Source organism: Vitis vinifera, chromosome 8, assembly GCF_030704535.1.
Source record: "Vitis vinifera cultivar Pinot Noir 40024 chromosome 8, ASM3070453v1".
Lineage (NCBI taxonomy): Eukaryota > Viridiplantae > Streptophyta > Magnoliopsida > Vitales > Vitaceae > Vitis > Vitis vinifera.
This window is the reverse complement of record NC_081812.1, coordinates 16,708,722-16,732,781: the sequence shown is the minus strand read 5'-3', so window position 1 is coordinate 16,732,781 and position 24,060 is coordinate 16,708,722. Positions and strand designations below refer to the sequence as shown.

At 36.6% G+C, this 24,060-nt stretch overlaps 2 protein-coding genes across 4 annotated transcripts in view; one reads left to right on the top strand and one right to left on the bottom strand.

Moving 5' to 3' along the window:
• The first annotated feature begins 1,453 nt into the window (after positions 1-1,453).
• CTR3 (copper transporter) lies at positions 1,454-1,873 on the top strand. The gene has a single exon (NM_001280900.1). The coding sequence runs from the start codon at positions 1,454-1,456 to the stop codon at positions 1,871-1,873; it is 420 nt and encodes a 139-aa protein (NP_001267829.1).
• Positions 1,874-3,667: 1,794 nt separating this feature from the next.
• Positions 3,668-24,060, bottom strand: part of LOC100249394 (peptidyl-prolyl cis-trans isomerase PASTICCINO1) — a 29,630-nt gene continuing 9,237 nt past the window's right edge. For all 3 annotated transcript variants that reach the window (XM_010655923.3, XM_059739138.1, XM_010655924.3), the window contains 10 exons: positions 19,149-19,297; positions 18,763-18,860; positions 18,514-18,583; positions 17,597-17,656; positions 17,265-17,321; positions 16,446-16,514; positions 16,081-16,158; positions 4,617-4,718; positions 4,460-4,531; positions 3,668-4,367 (listed from right to left, as the gene is read on the bottom strand). In XM_010655923.3, coding sequence (XP_010654225.1) covers positions 4,104-4,367; positions 4,460-4,531; positions 4,617-4,718; positions 16,081-16,158; positions 16,446-16,514; positions 17,265-17,321; positions 17,597-17,656; positions 18,514-18,583; positions 18,763-18,860; positions 19,149-19,297 — 1,019 coding nt within the window. In that variant the 3' untranslated portion in view covers positions 3,668-4,103. The remainder of the gene's footprint in view (positions 4,368-4,459; positions 4,532-4,616; positions 4,719-16,080; positions 16,159-16,445; positions 16,515-17,264; positions 17,322-17,596; positions 17,657-18,513; positions 18,584-18,762; positions 18,861-19,148; positions 19,298-24,060) is intronic.

Genomic DNA, 24,060 nt, shown 5'->3' with positions numbered 1-24,060 from the left:
AATATTACCATTTTTTCCATCACTTATCACCCAAAGAGCTTAGTTTGGACATAATCTTAAGATTATCTCAAAGTTTCTATGTGATTTAGCAAGTTTATTCACGAGTCAAGGAAATATTGGACTTGGGTATTGATCTTATACCAATCATCGTACCGATTTCAACGGAGGTTCAACCCTGCATATCACCCATAATATGGGAATCAATAGAACATTAATTTTATTGTATATATGGTTCAAAGTTACAACTTTGGTTCTTGATTTGATAAATCTGAAGGCACATTGATCTCGATATCTCATATTTTTATTGGGTAATACACACAATATATTAGTTAAAAAATTTTAAAAACTCTAAAAACTAATCAAAACTAAAAAAAATATAATTACAATTAGGTAGACTCAATAAATTAATAAATTAACATCTATCACATTTAAATTTATCTAAATAATTATAAATATATGCATTCCAATTAGTTTATGAGAATTAAAAATAAATAAAAATTAAGCACTGTCATATTCATTTTTACATCAAATACCAAGTTTTAATAATGATATATCTTGAACATAAAATAAAAATGACAAAAGGTGATTGGTGAGAATAATTATTTTGAAAATGGTTCAATTTAAAATTTTTGTCTTATACCTTGGAGTTGTATCATAAGTTGGTCAAGTGATTCATATTTGAGTTGAAACTGAGTTATTATTGGACTACATGATACCAACTCGGGTATGGGATCAACTAATGCTGAACCAAGATAGACTTGACAGATACGTACCGGTATCAACTAATACTGGCTTAACATAATTGTGAAGGAGATCACAATTGGAACATGTATTGCTCCAATATCATAACAATGTTGTGGCCTAATAAATGGAACAAACAACTTCTGTTTTTAGTACTTCACTGGTTGGGGCTCTGATTGTCCATACATACACTAGTCCAGTATGCAGCACGTTGACATTGAGAACGTTTTTTATTGAAATTGCAGACCGATCAATGGAACTAAATTTCATGACTTGAATCAACTTGCAATTGAACCACTAAATGCCCTTAATTTACTAGGTGGCATCCAAAAAGTTGGGTTTTTGGATTTTATTTAATAATATATTGGTTTCCATCCAACTTCTGTTTTCACAATAAAAGTTGCTGTTGATGCCCAAGTTATTTATTTTAACGTTGTTGTTGATGACTTGATGTTGGGGTGTATTCTTTTTTTCTGAAAATCCAAGAAAAATAAGAAAGAAAGGGAAAATGATATAACGAATAAGTCCACGAAATAAAACAAAAAAAAAAAACTCCCTACTGAAGAATCAAAGCTAGAAAACTGTCATTTATGCCTTTTCCGTCCTTGTCATCACTCCCCTGCGTCCACGTTTCGCCTTTGGTTGTAGCTCCTCTGTTTAAATAATATGCCCGGTAGAAAAGCATTACCCTCTCTCACACCCATACTCAGAAATGTCTCAGCATGGTGGCATGGATATGCCTCCCTCTGATGATAATATGATGATGATGATGCAAAACAGCTTCTACTGGAGCAAAGACGCTATCATCCTTTTCTCTGGATGGCCCAACCACAGCCCTTTCATGTATATATTGGCTCTCTTATTCGTATTCCTTCTGGCTGTCGCCGTTGAGGTCTTGTCCATCCCTCCCACCCTCAAACAGGGCACGATCCCAACGGTGGCAGCCTTAACTCAGACCGTTGTCCACGCAGTTCGCATGGGTCTGGGTTACTTGGTGATGCTGGCAGTTATGTCCTTCAACGTGGGAGTACTCCTAGTTGCCATCGCTGGCCATGCCGTTGGCTTCTTTCTCAACAAATATCGTGCACTCTCTGTGGCACCTTCTCCCGAGGCCCTCCCTCTTAAAGTATGATGTTTTTTCAAGCCACTCATCAACAACTCCTTTCATGTGTTGTTTATTGTTCAGATCTCGCCTCTACACTCTGTATGTTTGGACATGTATGGGTATTGTATGCACTTATGCACTGTGGATGCCTCTTAAACGTTACACACTAGTTAATGTACCCTAGTTGGTGTCATTGTTAGATAATCACTTGGCATAGTAAATCTAAACAAGATGATCAACAGGAGTGGATAATCGCAGACACTAAGTAATCCGAAAAGTCTAACGAAATTTAACATTTCTGTTGTACAATATACAAACAGGTACGCAGGACTCTTTAAAACAAACAGATGTACAGAATAGAAATTCTTAGATGATGTGAAATTCTCTCTTGTTCGCTTCTCCAACTTACTCCATGCATAGAGTGTGGTTTTGTGCAAAGTTGCTTAAACATGTTTCCTAACTATTTTTTAAAATAATTCTAAAAAATAGTTTTTGAAAATTCTTGTCTAATGTTTTGTAAATCAAAAATATGTTTAAAGACCTAAAATATTTTTAACATATTTTTAATATTTTTAAATTTATATAATAAATAATTTTTATATCCACGACTTTAATTTTAATTATTTTTTATATTTATATAATTATTTTTTAAAGCAATTTTAAAAAAAAATGAAAACAACTAAAAGATGTTCTCTGAAAATATCATATTTTCTATTTTTCAATAATAAAAGACAATTTTTTTATTGTGACACATATTTTTCAGTTTTTTTCTTAAGAAAAATAGAAAACTGTTGTTAAAAACTATTGCCATACAAACCCTTATTAACCTTGAATGGCACGTAAAAACGAATATAAAATGATGAAATATTATTTTATATTGTACAACAGTTATAACAAGGCTAGAATCTCGGTTCTCTCAATTACAAATGGAGTAGTGGGTAGTTTGCCATTGGAAGTTCAACTCGGACATAACTCGAAAGTCTAAACTCGGATGAGTAGCCTTTAATTATTATTCCACAATTGCCTCACAATAGCTGTGACTCTACACCCGATCCCACTTTGGTTGATTGCTCTAGTGGCAAGATGAAGGGAATCCCCTTGCTACAAAATTACGAAATTGATAAATTGAGCGCCAAGAGAAAGACCCATTTACACAGGAAATATGCGTGCAATTTAATGTTTTTTAATACTTAACCTTTTTTTAATTAAAAATAATACTTTCAACACTTTTCACTTCTTAAAATCATCGTCCCACTCATTGTCGCCTATATTTTCTAAGCAATTTATCTTGTTTAAAAAATGAAATTGGAGTCGTCATTTTATTTTTGGTCAAATATGGATGCAGTACTGTGTTTAATTATAGTTTTAAATATATGAAATTTTTTTACCTTAGCCTTTAAACAAAAACACAGAACCCCCAACGGCTGTCATTGGCATGGAAATTAGTACGCCATTCTCTGCCATTTGCTTGATTTTATAGGCAACAGCTTCAAATCACAGAAAGACGAATCTCAAGAGAGATGAACCCCAACAGCAGATGACCTCCAAATGATTGGCCGGCTACAAGAAATGGGGTGGGAGTTTGTATTTGTAGGTGTACTTGCTTAGCATATAATGGCCAGTTTACAACTAAATACCACCAAAAATAACATCTCACTTGGGTCGACAGCCTTCCCAGCACCATGATTTTTTATTTTTTTTTAGCATAAGAAGAAAATGTTCCAACCTGCTTTTCAGTACTATGCCGATTCTTTGTCTAAGGATCACGCTGTTGAGTGAGGAAGGAAGAGCAGAGCAATATCAATCAAAGATTGCTGGATATGTTCGGACCATCCATTTGTGGATGTCATATTATTCCATTGACCCCAAACACAGAGTACCACACAATGCATGGGTTTACATTTTGAATTTGGTCCCCTTCACAGATGAGTGAGATGCAACATTTGAGTTCCAGATGAAGGGCTCAGCACATTGATACATGATCCAGACATATTTTAGTAGTAAAAAACACATTGACACTACTTGTAGTTCCTTGCAACTTATTATGCTGAATACACGAATCAGCAAGGCAGCAAGGGAATAAGGTGATGACCATCTCCAGCATGTCATTGCTAATGTTTTTTTTCAGCTGGGCCCCTTAATTATTCTGTCCCCACTCAAATTTAAGCACCTCAACCCCAATAGGTCGTGTAACTGAAACTAATCAATCTCAAAAAGTTAGACGCATGAGTGGGTGAGATACAAGTCTTACACTAAATCACAATATGGAACATCTATCCAACCCAAGAGCAGTGAAGAATCTTCTACCAGTAGGCCACAAATGGGAGAGAAAACCCATCGGAGGTGGAGCATCTTCTGCTTCCTGAAACTCCTTATCCCCATCAGAATCCTCCTTATCGTCGTTCTTCTCATTTTCACCCAACCTTTTATCTCCCCTATCGTCAACTCCAGCCTCAGCAATATCCCCTGGCTTCTTATCAAACAGCCCTTTAAATTGTGATCGAGCCTTCCTCTCAACTTCCTACACATCAGGTGGAAGAGACACAAAAAATGATAAAGCATTTTCACTCAATTAGAATTGTAAATGGAAAATTTGTTGGCATTTCAACTCACCTGCTCCTTTTGCTTTAGTTTAACTAGAGCTGCAGTGGCATCAGGTTCACATGACTTATCAATGCTCATCATCTAACAACATCCGAGACTAATGTTAGACAGAACATCAAACACCCCAACTTCTCAACCATTAAGAATAAAGAATTAGTACAATTACCATTTTGAAATCATTCCTAGCTTCCTCAAAATCTCCAGCAGACATGTAGGCCATTCCACGACGATACAGAGCTTTGACATGTGCAGGGCTTGCATCTAACACCTACATGGTTCCACAAAAAGGAAGAAACACCCAAGATTAATACTTAAAGAATTACCCTGCCCAATAAGACTTGATTATTGGGATAACCAAATGAGCATGACATAGACTAGGTTACTATTTTATAAGTAGGCTAGTGTTCATCTGTGGTTCAGAGGAATTTCATTCTGTTGGTTCTATTTATTCAGTCATCATAGGAAGTCTGAAGGTCATTTGATGAAGACTCAAATATCATTCCTTCATAGGCCATTTTTTATAGCTTATTTCCTCCACATACAGGCATGAGCCCTTCAACTATTCAATTACTTATTTTATGGAAAATGAAAATATTATTTGAAGGAGAATGTAGGAATAGGGGAAAGATATTTCCTCCTGAAGAAACAAGGAAAAAAAAATGTAATAACGGAAAGTGAAAAATGACAAACCCCAGGGAACAACACAACATAAGAGAGCAAGCCAAAAAGTCTATTTCCATATTTTCCATTGAGAGAGACCCACTTCAAAGACATAATCAAGGGCAAAAATGCTCTATCATCTCCTTTTGCAGATGAGCACACAATCCCAAAGACCTCTCCAGTCCCTTGTTCCTGTTAAAGGTCCAATTCAAAACATTGTGACCAGTACCCCCAACAGAGTTGGAGGAACTGTCACTCTTAGCCAGCTTAATGTCAACAAGGATGCTTGTTTGTGCCTTGTTGGAGTCTAGAGAATCAGAGGTTTTTCCTCTCCTTCAATCAGCTTGCCTCCTTCAGATTGGGTTTTCTTTTCTATAAGCAATGTTTCCTATTTTCTAAGTGCAAAGATATGGATCAAGTTCATTTGGAATTTAATACCATTTGGAATTTAATAATGGCTTCCTTATCTTTGTTGTTATTGATCCTCATCCTCATCTTGTGGTGCTGAGTTGGCTTGTGTGGATATCTGGAATGAGTGAGCACAAGAAAGGTTAAGCTCAGATCAGGCATTATACCTCGTGGGCTATAATTCATTATCTAATCCACACCATGCACTAAGAGAGTAGATGAACTGATGCTGAGATCAAAGAGCACGATCAAGGAGATGCTCCATTGGGTTATCAATAGAACATAGGGAACAGGTGGTGTGTTGAACATTGTGGCCCTCTATCCACCCCCTCCTATACTTACCACTTAAAGAAGTTTTGCAGCACATTTTAGCAAGAAGAATATTAAGTGCCTAGTGTCTTCCCACATGTCCTACATAGGGTGGCCAATTTAATAAGTAGGCAGTTATCAGGCATCATGTGCCACAATTGCTTTAATTGCGTGAGAGTCTATTTAAAGGGGTTGTGCCAAAAATCTGGTTTTATTCCAAGGTTTTTTGCAATTTTCATGGGTTTGAGTGATATTATTGAAGTGTTTGTCTCTGAGCAAATCTTTTAGCTCATGGTTTTTTTGTTAACTTCTACAATGCACAAGTTTTCATCCTAGCATGGTGCCATGCATCCTCCTCATGGATCACCTTGACATTTGAATTTTTAGGGTTGGTAGGTATTTGGTATGGTGTTCAGTAACAATCCAAACTCTCATTTGGGTGAGCATCCTGACTGGCTCAAGGTCATGATAGGCTTGGGTCACATGGACCATCATTCAGTTCATTCTTTGTCTGGGCACATCTTGGATGAAGAGGTCAATGAGGAGACTGAAGATTTACCATAGTCTCCTGCAAGAGCATGAAGATTCTCATTTATCTCTATAAGGATGAAGATGATTCAAGCTTTAAGTTTTCACCATAAGTTCTGGGTTCCAAGATATGTGGGAATTAGATTTCCTCTTCTGGAATATGCCTTGCGATACCAATTCCTCTGAGTTGAATGAGATGTATTTTGCTTGTGAGCAATTCCAAGCTACTTTATGTCTACCTTTTCCTGCTCTAGTTCATGAATTCGTGCACTTTATAGGAGTTCGTCCAATATTCTGGCATCCAAATGAATACCATATTCTTATAGAAGTAGAGTTTTGAATAGGTTTTATGGCTTTCTATTGGAGTTAGGGAGATTATGCTTGTATCAGTTTAAATTATCTCTGGTGGGCTACTTCTGTATCATCAGTGACTGTCAAGCATTTCAGATAGTTATTGAGTGGTACCTAGACAGGTTGTGATAATGTGATCTAAGGAAGTTGGGATGCCTTCCTTGATAAAGGGAGCAAGGGCCAGTGGTAACTGGACATTTGAATCATCCTTGTAAAAAGGAAAGAGCATTAGGTAGAGAGAATTAATTATGATAAGCTAGTCTGACTGTTCAAGATTCCTGTAGAAGAAGAGCTTACAATAGACTGCTAAGTGTGGCGAATCTTCATGAAATTCTTGATAATCCTGTGCCTTATATTAGGCATCACATTTCTCTGTGCAAGCCAAAAACTTTTAAATCTGGAGTTGAATTTTCATTGATCTATTTGCCAAGTTATCTAGAGTCAAAGGCACATGAACAAGAAGAAAGCCAACAAAAGAAGGAAGACAGGGAACAACCCCAATTGAAGGGTTGTTGAGACAAGCACCAATAGAGAAAGACCAATACGAAGAAAAACTATAAGAGTCGGCTGAGAGAATTTCTGCCGAATTTTGAGGATTCAGAGAATGACAACATGCCACTTGCAGACAAGGGAAAAAGAAAACTGTTGCCAACACCTCTTAAGCTTCTAAGAAGCTAATAGATAAAGTTCCTTCCAGCCAACCACTCCAAGCGTCAACATCTCAAAGATGTCCATTCTCCCCAACTACTGATAAGGGTTTTGGTCCAGTGAATCAGCCTCCTGTGAGATCTGGGACTCCTTTTCCCCTGGTTTGCCTCAACCAATCCATTCCTCAGTTTTTCTTGCTTGCACTTCTACTTTGCAGTTTTCTAGAATAAACACTCACATGATTTCAAGTGCCAAAATATAGTTTAATAAGTACTTCGGTCTTTCAATTCCTAATTTAGCTCATTTGTATCCTGACTTTATTTTTATGCAGGCTGGATTTTTGTCACTGAGATGGGAAGAAGGGTTGCTATGGGAGGAATCTTATGCTCAGTGCAAGCATATAAAGAAGAGAATGGAGGAGGCTCTTGCTCAGGCAAAGCAAGTCAAACCACTTGATAAAAGTGCTCCAGAAGAGGAAGAGAAAAGGCCAAGAAGGCTATGAAGGCAGCTCCCCGAGGAAGTCCTCTGTGCAACTAAAATTCAAGCATGGTCAAGGGTAAGAATGGAACTCTAAAGTTGGAGGCTGAGTTGAAGGAAGAAGCCTTGGCTAGTCTGAAGGAAGAACATGAGAAAGAGGTCAAACGACAAGTTTGAGTTTCCTTTTCGGAAGGTAATCCCAAAGGTGCAAAGGTTAAATATGACAAAGGATACAATGATTTAAAACCAAATACAATATTACTAAAGAGTATATTTCAAAGTTCTCCTTCGGAGTTGGTGGTGGGGGATTGTGGTTAGAGGCAGTGCCAGCTTTAGGTTGGCTGCAAAGTTGAAGGAGCTTAAACAAAACATAAAATCTTGGAATAGGGATGTGTTTGGAAGGTTGGAATGCAATAAAGTTTCAGCTCTTCAACAAGTGGATTTTTGGGACCTGGTGGAAAGCGAGAGAAGTCTGTCAGAGGAGGAAACATAATTAAAAAAGGAAGCAAAGGAAAATTATAAAAAGTGGATGTCTCTGGAAGAAGTCCATTGGAGACAGCTTTCAAGGGAGTTATGGTTAAGGAAAGGGGACGGAAATACAGCATTTTTCCATCGCATGGCAAATGCCGATCATAGAAATAACTCCATGGACAAAATTAAGATAAATGGGGTGTGGTTGTCAGAGGAGCAAGAAGTGAGGGAAGGGGTAGCTAACGCCTACCAACAGATGCTATCAGAAAACTTAGTTAGATCAACTAAGCCGTCAAGAAGCTGAGAACCTGGAGATTCCCTTTTATGAGGTAGAGGTTCATTCTGTTTTGATGGATATGAACGGAGACAAAGCCCCAGGCCCGGATGGCTTCGCAGTGGCTTTTTGGCAAAACTGTTGGGACTTTGTAAAAGAGGAAGTCATGGAAATGTTCAAGGAGTTCCATGAACAAAGCTCTTTTCTCAAAGCCTCAATACCACGTTTCTGGTTCTATTACCAAAGAAAGGAGGGGCTAAGGATCTTGAGGATTTTAGACCTATAAACCTGGTGGGGGGCTGTATAAATTGATGGCTAAGGTGTTAGCTAATAGGCTCAAGAAAGTGATTGGAAAAGTGGTATCCCCTTATCAGAATGCTTTTATGATGGGTAAACAGATTTTGGATGCCTCCCTAATAGCAAATGAGGTGATCGATTCATGGCAGAAAAGAAAAGAGAAAGGGCTTATATGTAAATTGGATATCGAAAAAGCTTATGACAACATTAACTGACAGTTTTTTATGAAGGTTATGCAAAAGATGAGGTTTGGGTCAAAGTGGTTGGGATGGATATGGAGATGCATCTCTACAGCTAGATTTTCAGTTTTGGTTAATGGGGTGCTTGCAGGTTTTTTTTCGAGTACCAAGGGGCTTCGCCAAGGAGACCCCCTATCTCCTTACCTCTTTGTCATGGGAATGGAAATGCTGAGTGCACTCATTAGGAGGGTTGTTGAAGGGGGCTTCCTTTCAGGATGCAGAATCCAGGGAAGAAGAAGACCGGATTTGAATATTTCCCACCTATTTTTTGTTGATGATACAGTTATTTTCTATGAGGCAAAGAAAGAGAACCTAACTCATTTGAGTTGGACCCTTTTTTGGTTTGAAGTCGCATCAAGATTAAGGATCAATTTGGCCAAAAGTGAAATCATCCCAGTTGGTGAGATGGAAGAGGTTGATGTGATGGCAATGGAGTTAAGGTGCAGGGTGGGTTCTTTGCCTTCTTCTTATTTGGGACTGCTCTTAGGGGCTCCTAACAAGGCTCTCTCTGTGTGGGATGGGGTGGAAGAGAGAGTGAGGAGGAGACTTGCACTTTGGAAACGTCAATATATTTCCAAAGGCAGGAGAATCACTCTCATAAAGAGTACGATGGCTAGCATGTCCATTTATCAAAGGTCTCTCTTTCGAATGCCCAAGGTAGTAGCAAGAAGGTTAGAAAAATTACAAAGAGACTTCCTTTAGGGAGGGGGAAACTTGGAGAGGAAAGCCTATTTAGTTAATTGGGAGGTGGTTTGTGCGGATAAGAAGAAGGGTGGGCTAGGCTTAAGGAAGCTAGTTCTTTTGAATAAGGCTTTGTTTGGCAAATGGATATGGAGATTTGCTTGCGACAAGGAAAATCTTTGTAAGCATGTGATATCGGCGAAATATGGGCAAGAGGGCCTTGGTTGGAGGACAAATAAGGCTAATGGGGCGTTTGGAGTAGGGGTTTGGAAGGAGATTTTGAAGGAAACATATTGGTGCTGAGAAAATATAGTGTTCACAGTTGGAAATGGCAACAAAATCAAATTCTGGACTGACCATTGGTGCGGCCGTACAACGTTGTCCCAAAGTTTCCCACAATTATTTGCCATGGCTGCACATAAGAACGCTACGGTGGAGGAAGTTTGGGACCAGAATTTTGGTCAGGGAGGATAGAATCTAAGATTCCTTAGAGATTTTAATGATTGGGATTTGGATTTAGTAGGTAATTTACTCCATGTCTTGAGGGGTTACAGGCTAACTTTGGAGGATGACTCGGTCTTTTGGAAGGGTGGAAGAAACGGGCAGTTTGGAGTTAAGGAAGTGTACAGCTTGTTGGTTAACCCCAATGACACCACCTTCCCGAAGAAGTGCATATGGGTGGATAGAGTTCCAACCAAAGTTGCTTCTTTGCTTGGGAGGCTACGTGGGGGAAGGTGCTTACTTTAGATAGGCTCCAGAAAATAGGTGGCAGCTCCCTAACCGTTGCTTCTTGTGTGGCTGTGAAGAAGAAACTGTAAATCATATTCTTATACACTGTATAGTCGTCAGAGTTCTTTGGGAAATAGTCCTAGTTTTGTTTGGTGTTTAGTGGGTCTTTCTAGAAACTGTAAAAGAGGTTTTAATTAGCTGGAGGGGCCCTTTTGTGGGAGAAAAAGGAAAAAGTGTTGGAAATTCATACCGTTGTGCATTTTTTGGACGGTTTGGAAGGCGAGGAATAGGCTAGCCTTTAGGGAGTTCAGAAACTCAAAAATTCTTTTGTTTGTAATTTATGGAGTTGGTCTAGTTTGTATATTGGAGAGGAGTCGTATTCTCTTATAGGCTTTTTGGAGTGGTTAGCATCCACTTAAGGGTTGGTGAGGTTTTTTGGTTTTTTCTTTTCTTGTTTTTAGAGGTTCTAACTACCTTGTATACCCCTTATATGCTTTGTGGCTATTTGCCTTTTGTTAATATATTCCTTGCTTATTTATCAAAAAAAAATATTACTAAAGAGTATTGAGGAAGATGAAGGGGAGGATTCTGGGGCCATTTCAAATGCTCCAACCACTACAGAGGATCCTGCTAATTTTACCTTAGTTGGCCAAACTAAGGGTGCTCAAACCGTGGAGATTACCAATGATGGTGGTTGTTCGATCCCTCAAGATGCTTCAGTTGTAGTTGATTAGGAACAAGGATTCTTTATAATTTTTTTGAGCTTACTAGGGATTTTTCTTGGGCATCACAACCTTTTAATAACTATTCCTAAACAACTATAAGATTGTATATGTTGCTTTTTAATTCTAATTATCTTGGTGCTTCAAGAGTCATTACATGTTCATCGAATGATATTGATGATTATGTCACATGGAAGTCAGTAAATGTCTTTTGACGTAGATTTTTACACAATTTTTGAAACAATAGCCTTGAGGGGCTTAAGTAGTAGTAGTTTTAGTGAGTGATTGTTTTATGAGGCTCAGCCTATTAGCCTTTGGTAAATCTTGGTTGTTGGGACATGGATAAGAGACTTGGCCTATAAGCCTTTTATTGAAGAGTCTGGCTTATGGGTTGTTCATGTGGAAGATGCTTTATGGAGTTTGCTCTCCTATGGACCTTCTATTCAATAACAGATTTAGGAAATAACCATGTTAATGATAACACTTTCTCAAAAATTGACAACACTTCAAAGCTGTAATACAATGTTGTCTTCCAGATCTTCTAACTCATAAGATCTTAAACCTCTCATTAAGATCACTAAATAAGGTTCTTCCCAGTTTAGTCCAAGTTTCCATGCATTTACATCTTTGGTATTCTTGAAAATTCGCCCAAGTACTAAGTCACCTTCATTAAATCGTTTTGCATGAACATTTGTGTCATAATACACCTTTATTTGTTGCTGATACTGCCCAATTCTAATAAGTACAACCTTTCGGTGCTCATACAACAAGTCCAACAAGTTCAAGAAGTCAACCAGAGATTGCTCATGCCAGGAGTCTTATTCAAGATTTGATCTAATCATGGGCATGCCTATCTCAGAGAGTATTACAGCCTCTACCCTATGTGCCAAGGAGAAAAGTTTGATAAGCCTATACTATTCTTGGTATTCTTCCCAGTTTAGTCCAAGTTTCCATGCATTTATATCTTTGGTATTCTTGAAAATTCGCCCAAGTACTAAGTCACCTTCATTAAATTGTTTTACATGAACATTTGTGTCATAATACACCTTTATTTGTTGTTGATACTGCCCAATTCTAATAAGCACAACCTTTCGGTGCTCATCCAACAAGTCCAACAAGTTCAAGAAGTCAACTAGAGATTGCTCATGCCAGGAGTCTTATTCGAGATTTGATCTAATCATGGGCATGCCTATCTCAAAGAGCATTACAGCCTCTACCCTATGTGCCAAAGAGAAAGGTTTGATAAGCCTATACTACTCTTGGTAATTGCTTTATCCATCTCCTTTTAAGATAGGCTAGGATGGTTTTATTTTGTAGCTTTAGCTAGTCGGTTACTCTAGTGGTCTCTCTGGTGGAGTATTGGTTTTTTATTTTGAGCTATGTGCAATAGTTTCTAAATATCTTACTATCAAATTACGTGCCATTGTTTGATATTAAAGCTCAAGGAACACCAAATCTGCATATCATGTTCTTCCAAACAAACTTCTTCACATCTCAATCATTCATACAAGCATATGCCTTAAACCATGAAGTGAAATTATGTCTAGCTACAACCAAGCACCTCTTCCAGGTGGGGGATAACGAGTAAAGGTTTGTTGATATCAAGCCCTTATTGAGCAAGAACCCTTCAATGATAACGAGCTTTAACCCATTTAGTAAAATAATGTCTAGGTACAAGCAGGAGCCCTTTCTAGGAAGGGGGCTACAACTAAAGGTCTAACAATATCGAGTCCTTACTGAGCGAGGGACCAAGGACTTGTCATGGGAAGTAGATGCTTTAGGGGCATGTGAGCAATTTGGGCAAATCTCTAACGCATTTGCTCGCATGCTTAATGGTATCTTTGGGCAGCTCGTGTAATAATATCCTTCAAATAAAGCACAATGTGCCATTGTTCTTCCTTCAGAGTAGTTTACACAAACTCCTTCATGAATCTTTGCCTAGCAAATATTTTGTCTATTGAGATATCCCATATCGAATAGAGGAAAGAGTTCTTAAAGTTATATATCTATGGATTCTTCTTAATCTTGTAAACATGTTTAAAAGTCATGAGGCTCTTTGGGCCCAAAACAAACAATATCTACATGGTTGGGAGCAGGTCGTTATAATTGGTATTAGAGTCAATCCCCGACTCCAGTGTGGGATTTTGTTTGGCCTTGTAAAGGGCGTCTATCTATTTAGTCTCACAATCCTCTGGTACACAACGAGAATGTTGTGTTTACATATTAGGGAGAGGTGATTGTGACATCCCATAATAGATAAAGGAAAAAAGTTCCTAGAGCTATATATGTATAGAGTCCTCTTAATCTTATAAACGTGTTTTAAAATCGTGAGGGCCCTTTAGGCCCAAAGTGGACAAAATATACATGGTCAAGAGCGGGTTAGTACAATTCCTCTAGATGCAAACACTTGAGAAGTAAAGACTACTAAACGACTGTTTATGTAATTGATCTTCGAGTGAAATGTACCGACCAGATTGTACTCAAGAGTTTTATTGCCTATGTCTTGTTTTCAAGGAGGGTTTTGTTTTCAAATCAAGCTTCATTAGATTCATCCAGGAAGGTGATGGGTCTCTAATTTCGAGCATCCCATGATTCTCACACATATTTTGTAGTGACTAAAGTATTACTTTTTGTACCGATCCTGGATTGGCTAAAGCATTTTCAAAATGACCATACTTGTGACCTAATTCATTACAAGCTATGAGTCACTATTCACTCATATGTTGCTATCAACAAATGTTATGCTAGCTTCAATCTTGCTATCAAGGCTTCATATTCAGCCTTGTTCTTTGAGGTAATCCCCATCTAATTGATTGCACCATACATATACCATTGGGCAAGGAGAACACAATTCCGATTCTTAAGCCTGTTACATGAGATCCATCCACATGTAGGCTCCACACTTAATTTGTTCCTAGCATTGGCACCTCACATGTTGGCATAATTTCCACAATGAAATCAAATAAAGGCTTGGACCTTTGTTCACCCCCTAGGCTTATATTTGAATAATAATGTCCTAAATAGATAGCCCGCTTTATTGATTGTCTAATAGATTTGGTTTACGCAAAATAACACACATATGTCAGTCCCTTAAGGCGTTCAGAATGTGTGATTGAAAGTAGGGTCATAACTTTTTTGCTTCTATATATAAGGCTATGTGTCATGGATTTAAGTGTTCCTTAAGCACATGTGCAACACTTGGACAACTCAAGACACTTAAAGGCTATGTGTCATGTACTTAAATGTTTCCTAAGCACACGTGCGACACTTGGACAAAGCAAAACACTTGAAGGCTACGAGTTACTTGTAAGAGCTTACAAAAACTCTTTAGAATACTCGACACAACTCCCAAGACTTTTATCTAATAGTGAAGATGTGCAAACGCCTTTGGATCATTCTGGAAGCTCCTTGCTCCTATATAAGCTCAAATGATGGGTAATTTGAGTAGGATGTGACATATAGCTATCTTTTCAAAGAAAAGAAGACCTTGTTTTGGCATCAAGTGATGACTTGCTTACATGATACATAGCCCATTGCTTCTGAATTCCATCTTCATGTACCAACATTACATTAAATGCCATTAGTGAGGTATAATTCTTCTCCATTAGATATGCTAGTTAGTATAGGTGTGGGGGGAAGAAAGATTGCAATCTTGCGAGATGTTTTAAAGCTTGAAAACCCTCCTTGCACTACATATGACATTCGAACTTTTTGGCTCCACATAGGATATTGAATAAATGGTGGCACTCATCTAACACCCTTTGATGTAAATCTTGTAAGAGCAGTTATGCATCCAACTAAGTTTTGTTCACTTTTAATTGAACTTTAGGATGGAAGGTTTAAAATAGCCTTCAATTGCTTTGAATTGGCTTTAGATATGCTAGTGAGGTATAATTCTTCTCCATTAGATATGCTAGTTAATATAGGCGTGGGGGGAAGAGAGATTGCAATCTTGCGAGATGTTTTAAAGCTTGAAAACCCTCCTTGCACTACATATGCCATTCGAACTTTTTGGCTCCACATAGGATATTGAATAAATGATGGCACTCATCTAACACCCTTTGATGTAAATCTTGTAAGAGCAGCTATGCATCCAACTAAGTTTTGTTCACTTTTAATTGAACTTTAGGATGGAAGGTTTAAAATAGCCTTCAATTGCTTTGGATTGGCTTTTATTTTCCTCTTGGTCACTAAGGCCCTATTTGGCAATTTCGAAAATAGTTTTTTGTTCTCCAAAAGAAAAAAATAGGAAAACACGTTTGATAACCAGAAAATAAAAAACAGTTTTTTATTTTTAAAAACAGAAAACATGGTATTTTAAGATAATATCGTCTAGTTTTTTTCTAAGTTTTCACTTGTTTTTTTTAGGACTATTTTAAAAAGTAATTATAGAAAATGATTAAAAATAAAGCATCATAGATAAAAGTTATTTTTAAACATATTTAAAAATATAGAAAATAGGTTAACAACATTTCAAGTTTCCAAATATAGTAAAAACTGTAGCACTAAGAAGGATTAGGAGAACTTAGATATGGAAGTAATTTTTCTTCTCCACAACATGACATTAGTTTATTGTCAACATGCACTAAAGAAGGAAAATGGCTCCCTTTAGAGATATGTATAATAAAAAATTGAGGAAAATTGACCATATATCTACTACACATATATTTGGTGTCACACAAATACTTGAATAATATAGCAGAATGACATAATAATCATTACAATACACAAGAGTACTGTTACCCTTCTTAAAATGGTTTCTTTTTTTGTCAGATTGCCAGAAGGATTTTTTCTCACAGGACAAACAGAATAATTGAATAAAGTCCCAATACGTACCTTGTTACATGCCTCAATCGACTTTCTGCATTCTCCCATTTTCAGATAGCAGGCAGCCACATTTAGATGTAAAGAATTCTTCAACCAATAGAAAAAAAAAAAAGCAAAGAAAAAGATCAACCCCAAGTATATATGCTGATTAGGTTGCTATAAAGTGAGAATAGGGGCAAAAGATAAATTCTAACATCTACTTACATAAATGCATACACATATACATATGCATATAGTTACATATATATACACACATGCACATATAATAGACTACGTAGCCAAATCGCAAGATAAAGAACTCTAGCATCAGAAAAAAATCATAAAACCATGCAAATGATGAAGTTCTTTTTGCACTACAAAAAGAAGCCACTTACTCTTGCATTGAGAAACACTTTCCCTTCCTCATCATCTTGTGGATTAACATGATTAAATTCACGAAGCACCTATAAAGCAATAACCATATGGTGTTAGAAGTTGAATAGTGTTGAAGAAAATCAGGTCCTTTAATTTAGGAATCATCATACAAATGTCATAATTCAAACTTTTTGCATATTAGGAGTGTTCTAATTTATAGGGACTATTAGAGTTAGTTTTCAATGATGAGTCCATTTCCAATCTAAATTTTGAATTTCCTAAATAGGATTATATAACCAGATAAATATGTACCATTTTTTTCTACTTGAATGAAGAAGACAGTTTTTTAGAATTTCTCACAACAATGATTACAGCTTACATATATTACAGCACAATATTTTTTGAAGATTCTGCAGACTGACATTACAATAAGGAATTATAAGATTATATCAGTTTGCAACAAGAATATTTTGGAATCTCAATGTAGTCATGTTCAAAGGAACTAACAGCAACACAGGGATAATCAACAACTGAATTTCATTTATTGGGACATATTAGCAAAAATGTTAGTATAGAGGAAAATCCCTACAACTTCTTGTCATAAGTGGAAACTCAAATTAAACTCAAGTTTTGTAATACAGCACTTGCCAATTAGAACATGGGAATGGTAGCTAACTGGAAATTATGATCACTGATAATGTAATTTCAAATCAAATAAGATAGCAGAAAATATTTTATCAAAGACCGACAACATAGACAAAACAGTCTTTTTCAATGCCCAAAAATACTTCCACAAGAAAAGGTCAAAATAGCAATAAAAAAATTAATGTGTAACGTGCCTTCTCATACTTTGCCTTGGCAAGCTCAAACTTCCCTTCCTTGAAGAGTCTGTTCCCCTGAAAGGAAAATAAAGGAGCAAGAGTATTAAATTTTCAAGTTTCCTTCAATCAAAATTAACTGCCTACTCCAATGATTATGTCCATTCAACACTAGAGAGACAGAAATTAAGAACAAGTAAGCAATATGTATTGATTGAACAACTTGACATACTGCAAATACAGAGGCACATGTGCCAGCACAAATACACACACATAAGAGTCACTATGAAAACATCTAACACTTCTCAACACCAAATGCAGCACTAGTTCACAAAAAGTTATGGAAAATATACCGTGCCTCTGATCTTGTCTGCTTCATCCATTATGGCTTCAAAGTTCAAACCAGTCCAGTCCTGCAAGGAGATTTCAACCATGCATAAATAACATGTTTTGATGCAATTAAATCAATATAGGATAGATGTAAATATATTTTTCTATTTTAAGATTATGAAAAAAAACAAAAACAAAAGAAAACAAGAATTGTAGCAGAACTTTTCATTGATATGTTTGTGTGCAAGGATTATTTTGAAACATGCCAATCCTTAGGCCTTACTAATAAAGCCGAAATTCCCTAGCATAAAGTGTAGATGGCTTAATAACCATCTTCTAAATTTTCTTCCAAACTTGATACATTTTCTTCATCTGTTGGCAAAATCTTCCCAGTCTCAAACTCAAGATAATTGATCCACAAGACTCCTATCTTCCTAATCCACTCTAAAGTTGAATGTTATATATTCAATCTCAACCTATCCTAGCTTTAAACCAGATTCTATAGTGTATGTTCATAATTTAAACTTAGTAATAACCCCCATTAAAGCAAGACATATCACTAGTTCCCAATATTCCCATTAAGTCCATCAATGGGCAAAGCACATAGAAACAGACATACGTGTGCCTGAGGGTCTGCATGCAAGCACCAGGCTTGTGCTGGGTTGAATTGCCCAAGGCACCAACCATCATGCCCATCTGACTCTAAGATTAGATTTTAAATGTTCTTCAACCCACGCATGCTCATCTTTAAGAACAAAGCAGCTCATTAGCAAGCTCACATACTTTGTCGGAGCACAATTGCTAACACTCGTTACAAGATTAAGCATAAGAAAAAACAAAAACTCCATATGAACTATTGTTACATTGTAGGATTTTTCAAGAGGTGTTAAACAAGTTCAAAGTGAATTATGGCTTCATAAGAGGGTTTCTGTTTCATTACCTTTGGCATCTCAAAACCAAGAAGCTCAATTTCCCATTGAACATGAGCACCTTCAGGAACATTAGCAGGTCTAATCATATGGTTAAAGAAAAACACAAGTATCATTAACAAGCAACCTTGAGAAAGAATAGGATGAGGATGAAGATAACAATAACAATTAGAGTTTCAACTAATAAACCTCTACTTATGCATTGGTTTTTGGCACACCACAATATAAATAATATATAATAACTAGATTTGGAATATAACCTGGGAAACTTATCATATGCGTAGTCAGGAGGACATGTTACAAGAGCTATCTCCCCTGGCAGCATAAGACGAACACACATTTCCAGCCCCTCAGGCACCTAGCCCACAAAAGAACAGCCTCTCACATTAATTAAGCAATTGCCATCATTGAAAGAAAAAATTATAACGTAGTTATGGGAAACTAGCAATTGGCTTATAGATATATTTCATTTGCGCATTCTGATAAAATATATATATATATATATATATTTCATTTGTGCATAAAGAAATACATGGTTGAGACATTGACAAAAAATCTACTAATACTTCAGAGAGATCCACAAATAAAAATCTAAAATCAACACTTGGCAGAATGGTTTTTCCTTTGAAAAGGATGAATAACTCACAAGCCCTTCTCCAGAACCAAACTCCAAAGGCTGGCCATTGTTATCAACCCTAGTGTTATAGAAAACAGTCTTCTCTTCATTAAGAAGCATGCCCTTGTAGTGAACACGTAGTAGACTGTCATGAAGAGGGCAATCCATGGGAAAGTCACCTAATTATTCCAAACAATTAAGAAGAACATAAAATGAAAAACTGATATCCATAGTGAAATCAAGACAGAAGAACCAAAAACACGAAAACACAGACTACCTAGTTTTCATTTGGGTAGTCCAAACATATTTCAAGCAACCTATTGGACATTTTCCCAAGCTATCTCAACACCTCAATGAAACACATAAAGAAAAAACAATCCATCAGGAAAAGCATTTAGACTAAGTTTGGTTCTTAGAAAGTTTGAGACGGAGAGAACACAATGAGGAAAATATGCGGAAAAAAATTATAAATTTTTTCTCTTGTTTGATTGTCCTTGAAAAAGTCCAGGGAAAGAAAACCAAATTCTTGATGAATGGATTTTGCCCTAACTTTCTCCACCCTTTTCAAGGAAAATGAGAAGGAAAACATTTTACGATCATTCATTCCCCATCCTAGGCATCTTTTTATTAGGTTTTTCTTTTTCTTTTTCCTTATCTTTTCCATGGTATTGTACAAGATAAAATACCCTAAAATGCATTTTTTTTCTTTTTCTTTCCTTCTATTTATAATTTTTTAGGGATAAACTACCACTTAGTAATTGTTGCTCAATTGTCTAAACGCGGTTGGTTCAATCTTGATGTTTTCACTCCTTAATAATCATACACCCACAAGTTCATGATCATATATATCCAAGTTCATGTCCATCACCCAATTGGGATACCTTATTATGATGAACTTGTAAAAAAATTGTGAACTACACTACTCCCTCTAAGTTCGTCTTGAAGTAGGTGTCGATTGTCATACTCCAAGTAGCGGTGCTTCTAAGTGATAAAGTAGATTCTTACTTGGCCTATAATTGCTTTGTGTGGCCTTGAATTGACAACACTTCATGATAAGCCATCAACAAGGGTCATAAAAGTGCCCACTTCAAAATTTAAAAAAACAAAGGGTATAAAAAGGGTCTCAAAGTAACCACTTGGGTGCACAAGGTCCATGTAAGACTTCCCGAGCCCTACTCCCTACTCAAGTAGGTGTCATAGCATCAGGGTGTCACTCCCTAAGTGAAATTTCTTCGAGGAAGTGTGTTAACACTACCCATACAAAAGATGAGGCCACCTCACAAAATAGCAAGCCAACTCTAACCTTATATGAGAGATCTAATTGACATCACGTGGTGAGGAAAAGAAAGTCATAGCTCACTTAGCAAGTATTTTCCCAATTAGAAGGTGATAGTGTACTCCATTGGCATTTGCTACACATGGGACATCCACTAAGGTAGGGGTTAGTATTCGTGCTCAATGTGTCTTCCAACCCAACACAAGACACATCAATGCACGCATGCAACAAGGCCAAACATTTATAATCATGAGTGAAAAATCATCTAATACACATGGTGATGTATTATTAGCAATACAACATGTCACATGGGAACATGTCGCAAAAGTGTACATATTCACATGGAATGCACGAAATTAGGTATTAACACATAATAAACAGGAAGTTTTGATTGACCCTACTCCCAAAAAGTTTTGCTTGGCCTTGCTCCCAATTAAGTACCATGCTTACTGTTCTAGGATGTAGCGAGATATAACAAGTCTTCACAAATTTTTAGATGACACATAAGCTAATTAGCTAATACGTTAGTTCCAAAATAGGTAATAACAATCAGTGCTCCTTCAACCATTGAAAAACTATCTCATAGTTGTTTTCCAAATAAGCTTTCCTATCTACCCAAAGACTTGAAAGAAAGGAAGACAATCATCTGAGCTCTTTAAGATAAATCATCTCAATGCATCAAGTTATCATGTGAGTCTCTAGATGTCTTCAATGCTCCAAGGCAATGGCATTTTTATTGATGTGTCTACTTGTTCTCATTTGACCTCTATGACACCCTTTGACTAAACAAAAACCTGAGAAAGTTGCAAATCCCTACTCCAAGAAAAAGTTTCTTGTGGTTTAGCTTCATCCCATATTTGGTCAAAAGATCAAAGTTGGCTCCTAAATCTTAATGACTTTCCTTCTCCACACTTTTCACCAACATATCATCAATATACACCATCTCCTTACTAACATTCCTAAAAGCTTAAGCTTGTAAGATTTGAGTCCAGAATGTATATCATACTTTCTAACACCCTCCCTAATGTGTGGTCTCATCATACCCACACATGGAGAGACACATGGACTAATGAGCAAACAACTACAATCAACCTCCTTTGAGCTTACACAGGCTTAATAAATCAGAAAAATAAACCTAGTAAGACTTAAACACATGACCCCCCTCCAAATGAAACTCTGATACTATATTGAACTACCAACTTGCCATTTAGGAAAGTTGGTAGTTTAGCATACAAGTCCCTAGTTTTCCTAAGTAAGACCTTCAAACATTTTAGAAATAAGTCATTACCATGTTGCACTAGTATTCTTCAACCTTAAAGGCATCAAAATTATCCTTCCCTATAACAAATGTCATCATTTTTGCATTTGATGGTTCTATACTCATCTTATCATAACTCAAGTAAATGTCCACAAAGGACAACTTTTTTATGTCCAACTATTGCTTCTATAGGTTTATCTATGCTTGAGATTGGGAAATAGTCTCTCAAGCAAGCTTTTTTTAAATTAGAGTAATTGATGCTAACACAAGATTTGGAACAACAATTGTATTTGCTAACCAGCTTGGATATTGAACTTCTCAAATAAATCCAACCTTTAAGAGTCTTTAGGCTTATTGGTTGGCAATTCTTCACTTTGTTTACATCAACTTTCCTTTTTTATTGCATAAGATGATATGCTTGAGGAGTAAGGACCTATATCTCAGGAAAACCATTTTTTATGTTAGAATAATTGGCGAACACAAGTTTAGCCTTCTTGTATGGAACAACAATTGTATTTGCTAACAAGTTCTCAAATTTCTACTATGAATAACGAAAAATGTTTTTCTTAAAAGTGAGATTTTCTTTATCACCTTGTGCTACCTACTACACTACTTGCACTTTTTTATCCTTTTTTGCAACAAACTGTCATAGTTTTTCCTTCCTTATTTGCATTTCAACCACATGCTTAAGGCTTATGCACTTCTCTATAGCAAGTCCATCACAATGCTTACTTTTGCTTTTCTTAGAGTAATCTCCTTCACACTAAGGTGGTCATCTAAGTCCTGTAAATTAGTTCTCTAAAAGTGTACTAGTATGTGGCATTGAGCGTAGTAAGAGTGAACTCTAGTTCTTTACTAAGTTGCTTCATCCACTACTAGCACCTCCAAATCTTCCTTCTCAAACAACTTTTCCCTTTTAAACTTCCTCCAAGTTAGATGAACATTTTTCTTGCTCTCTAAGTTAGTTGTTGTGATGACCTTCGGCTAAAAAGCGACCATATCCTCTTTTAAGCAAGCTTACTTGTACATATGTGTGAAAGAGTCCTCAATACTAGCAGGTTTCTTCTTGTGTAAAGATATGTAAGGGTTCGAATCGATTGGGAGTCCATTTTCAAAAGCTATCCTTGTTGTTGCATCATCATAACTCTCAACCTACACTAGAGCCAAGTTGAAATGCCTAAGATAGTCATGTGCATTCTCTCCTTCTACCATCTTTATATTGAACATTCATTCCATATCTTAATGGTATCGGGATGTGCACATATGGAACCACTCTAACAGCAACCTTATAGCCTAGAATGGAACATCCTACATATCAGTGCATTGTTTCCTCGCATAAGAGTCACTTGGTGAAAATGCATCAAGTAATCCACAAGTTCACCTATGTGTCATTATTGTCATATATCTGAAACTTCAAGGGAAGAAACCCATATGGAACTTCTACTCTAACTACTTCTTCTAAGTGGGATACTTACAAGCCCCTTTATGATGTTATTAACAACCTAAGGATGCAACCTCCCTTTCATCATGTCAATACTCATCTTAGCTTCCACCAGTTCATCCCAAAACAAATTAGGGGTTTAAGTAGAAAATGAAAAGCAATAAAATAGACGTGACCTAACCAAAACCAACCAAATCGGTTTAGTTTCAACAATCATGAGGGGCTCAATTCAATTTGAGATTGTGAAAACCATCATGGTCAGTTCAATTTTCAGTTTCCTGATCTCCTATCCAAAAAAAACCACTCTACATCGAGACTTCTTTTTTTTTTTTTCTTTTTTTTTCAATAGGTAAAAAACGGACTTGCATTAGAAACGCCTAAAAGTGGCAAAAACAATACATACAAAGTATACAAACAACACCTAAAAAAGCTAGCCAATAAGGAGACAAAAAAAGGTCTTCCCCTTACTTGACAAACAACCAATCTATAAAATCAATCATAAACAAAGTGTGATCCTCTATATACACCCTAACCCAATTCACAAAAGCATAGATAAAAAAGATTTAATTGCTTGGTCAGACTGTGCAATGTCATTGAAAGCTCTTCCAATCCTTTTCTTCCATAAAGTCCACATTAAACATAAAGGAGCGGTCCTCCACGCTTTCTCCCTTTTTTTTACCCACAAGAGTCATGTCAACCTAACAGATCCCTCCTAACTGAGGAATGCATAACCCACTGCACACCAAACACTTTGCACCAAGACTCTAAGACTTACATTTTTTGTGATTTATAATCACTTAATGTTAGATGAGTTTGTTTATATTCATTGCAATTTATATTGCATACACTATATAAAATAGATCATTGTTATTTGATTATGGCTCGAAACAATTGTCAAATGCATGTATTCTATTATAGGTATGAAATTTCAAATGAATTTTGGGTTTGACACCAAAATGAGTTTCAA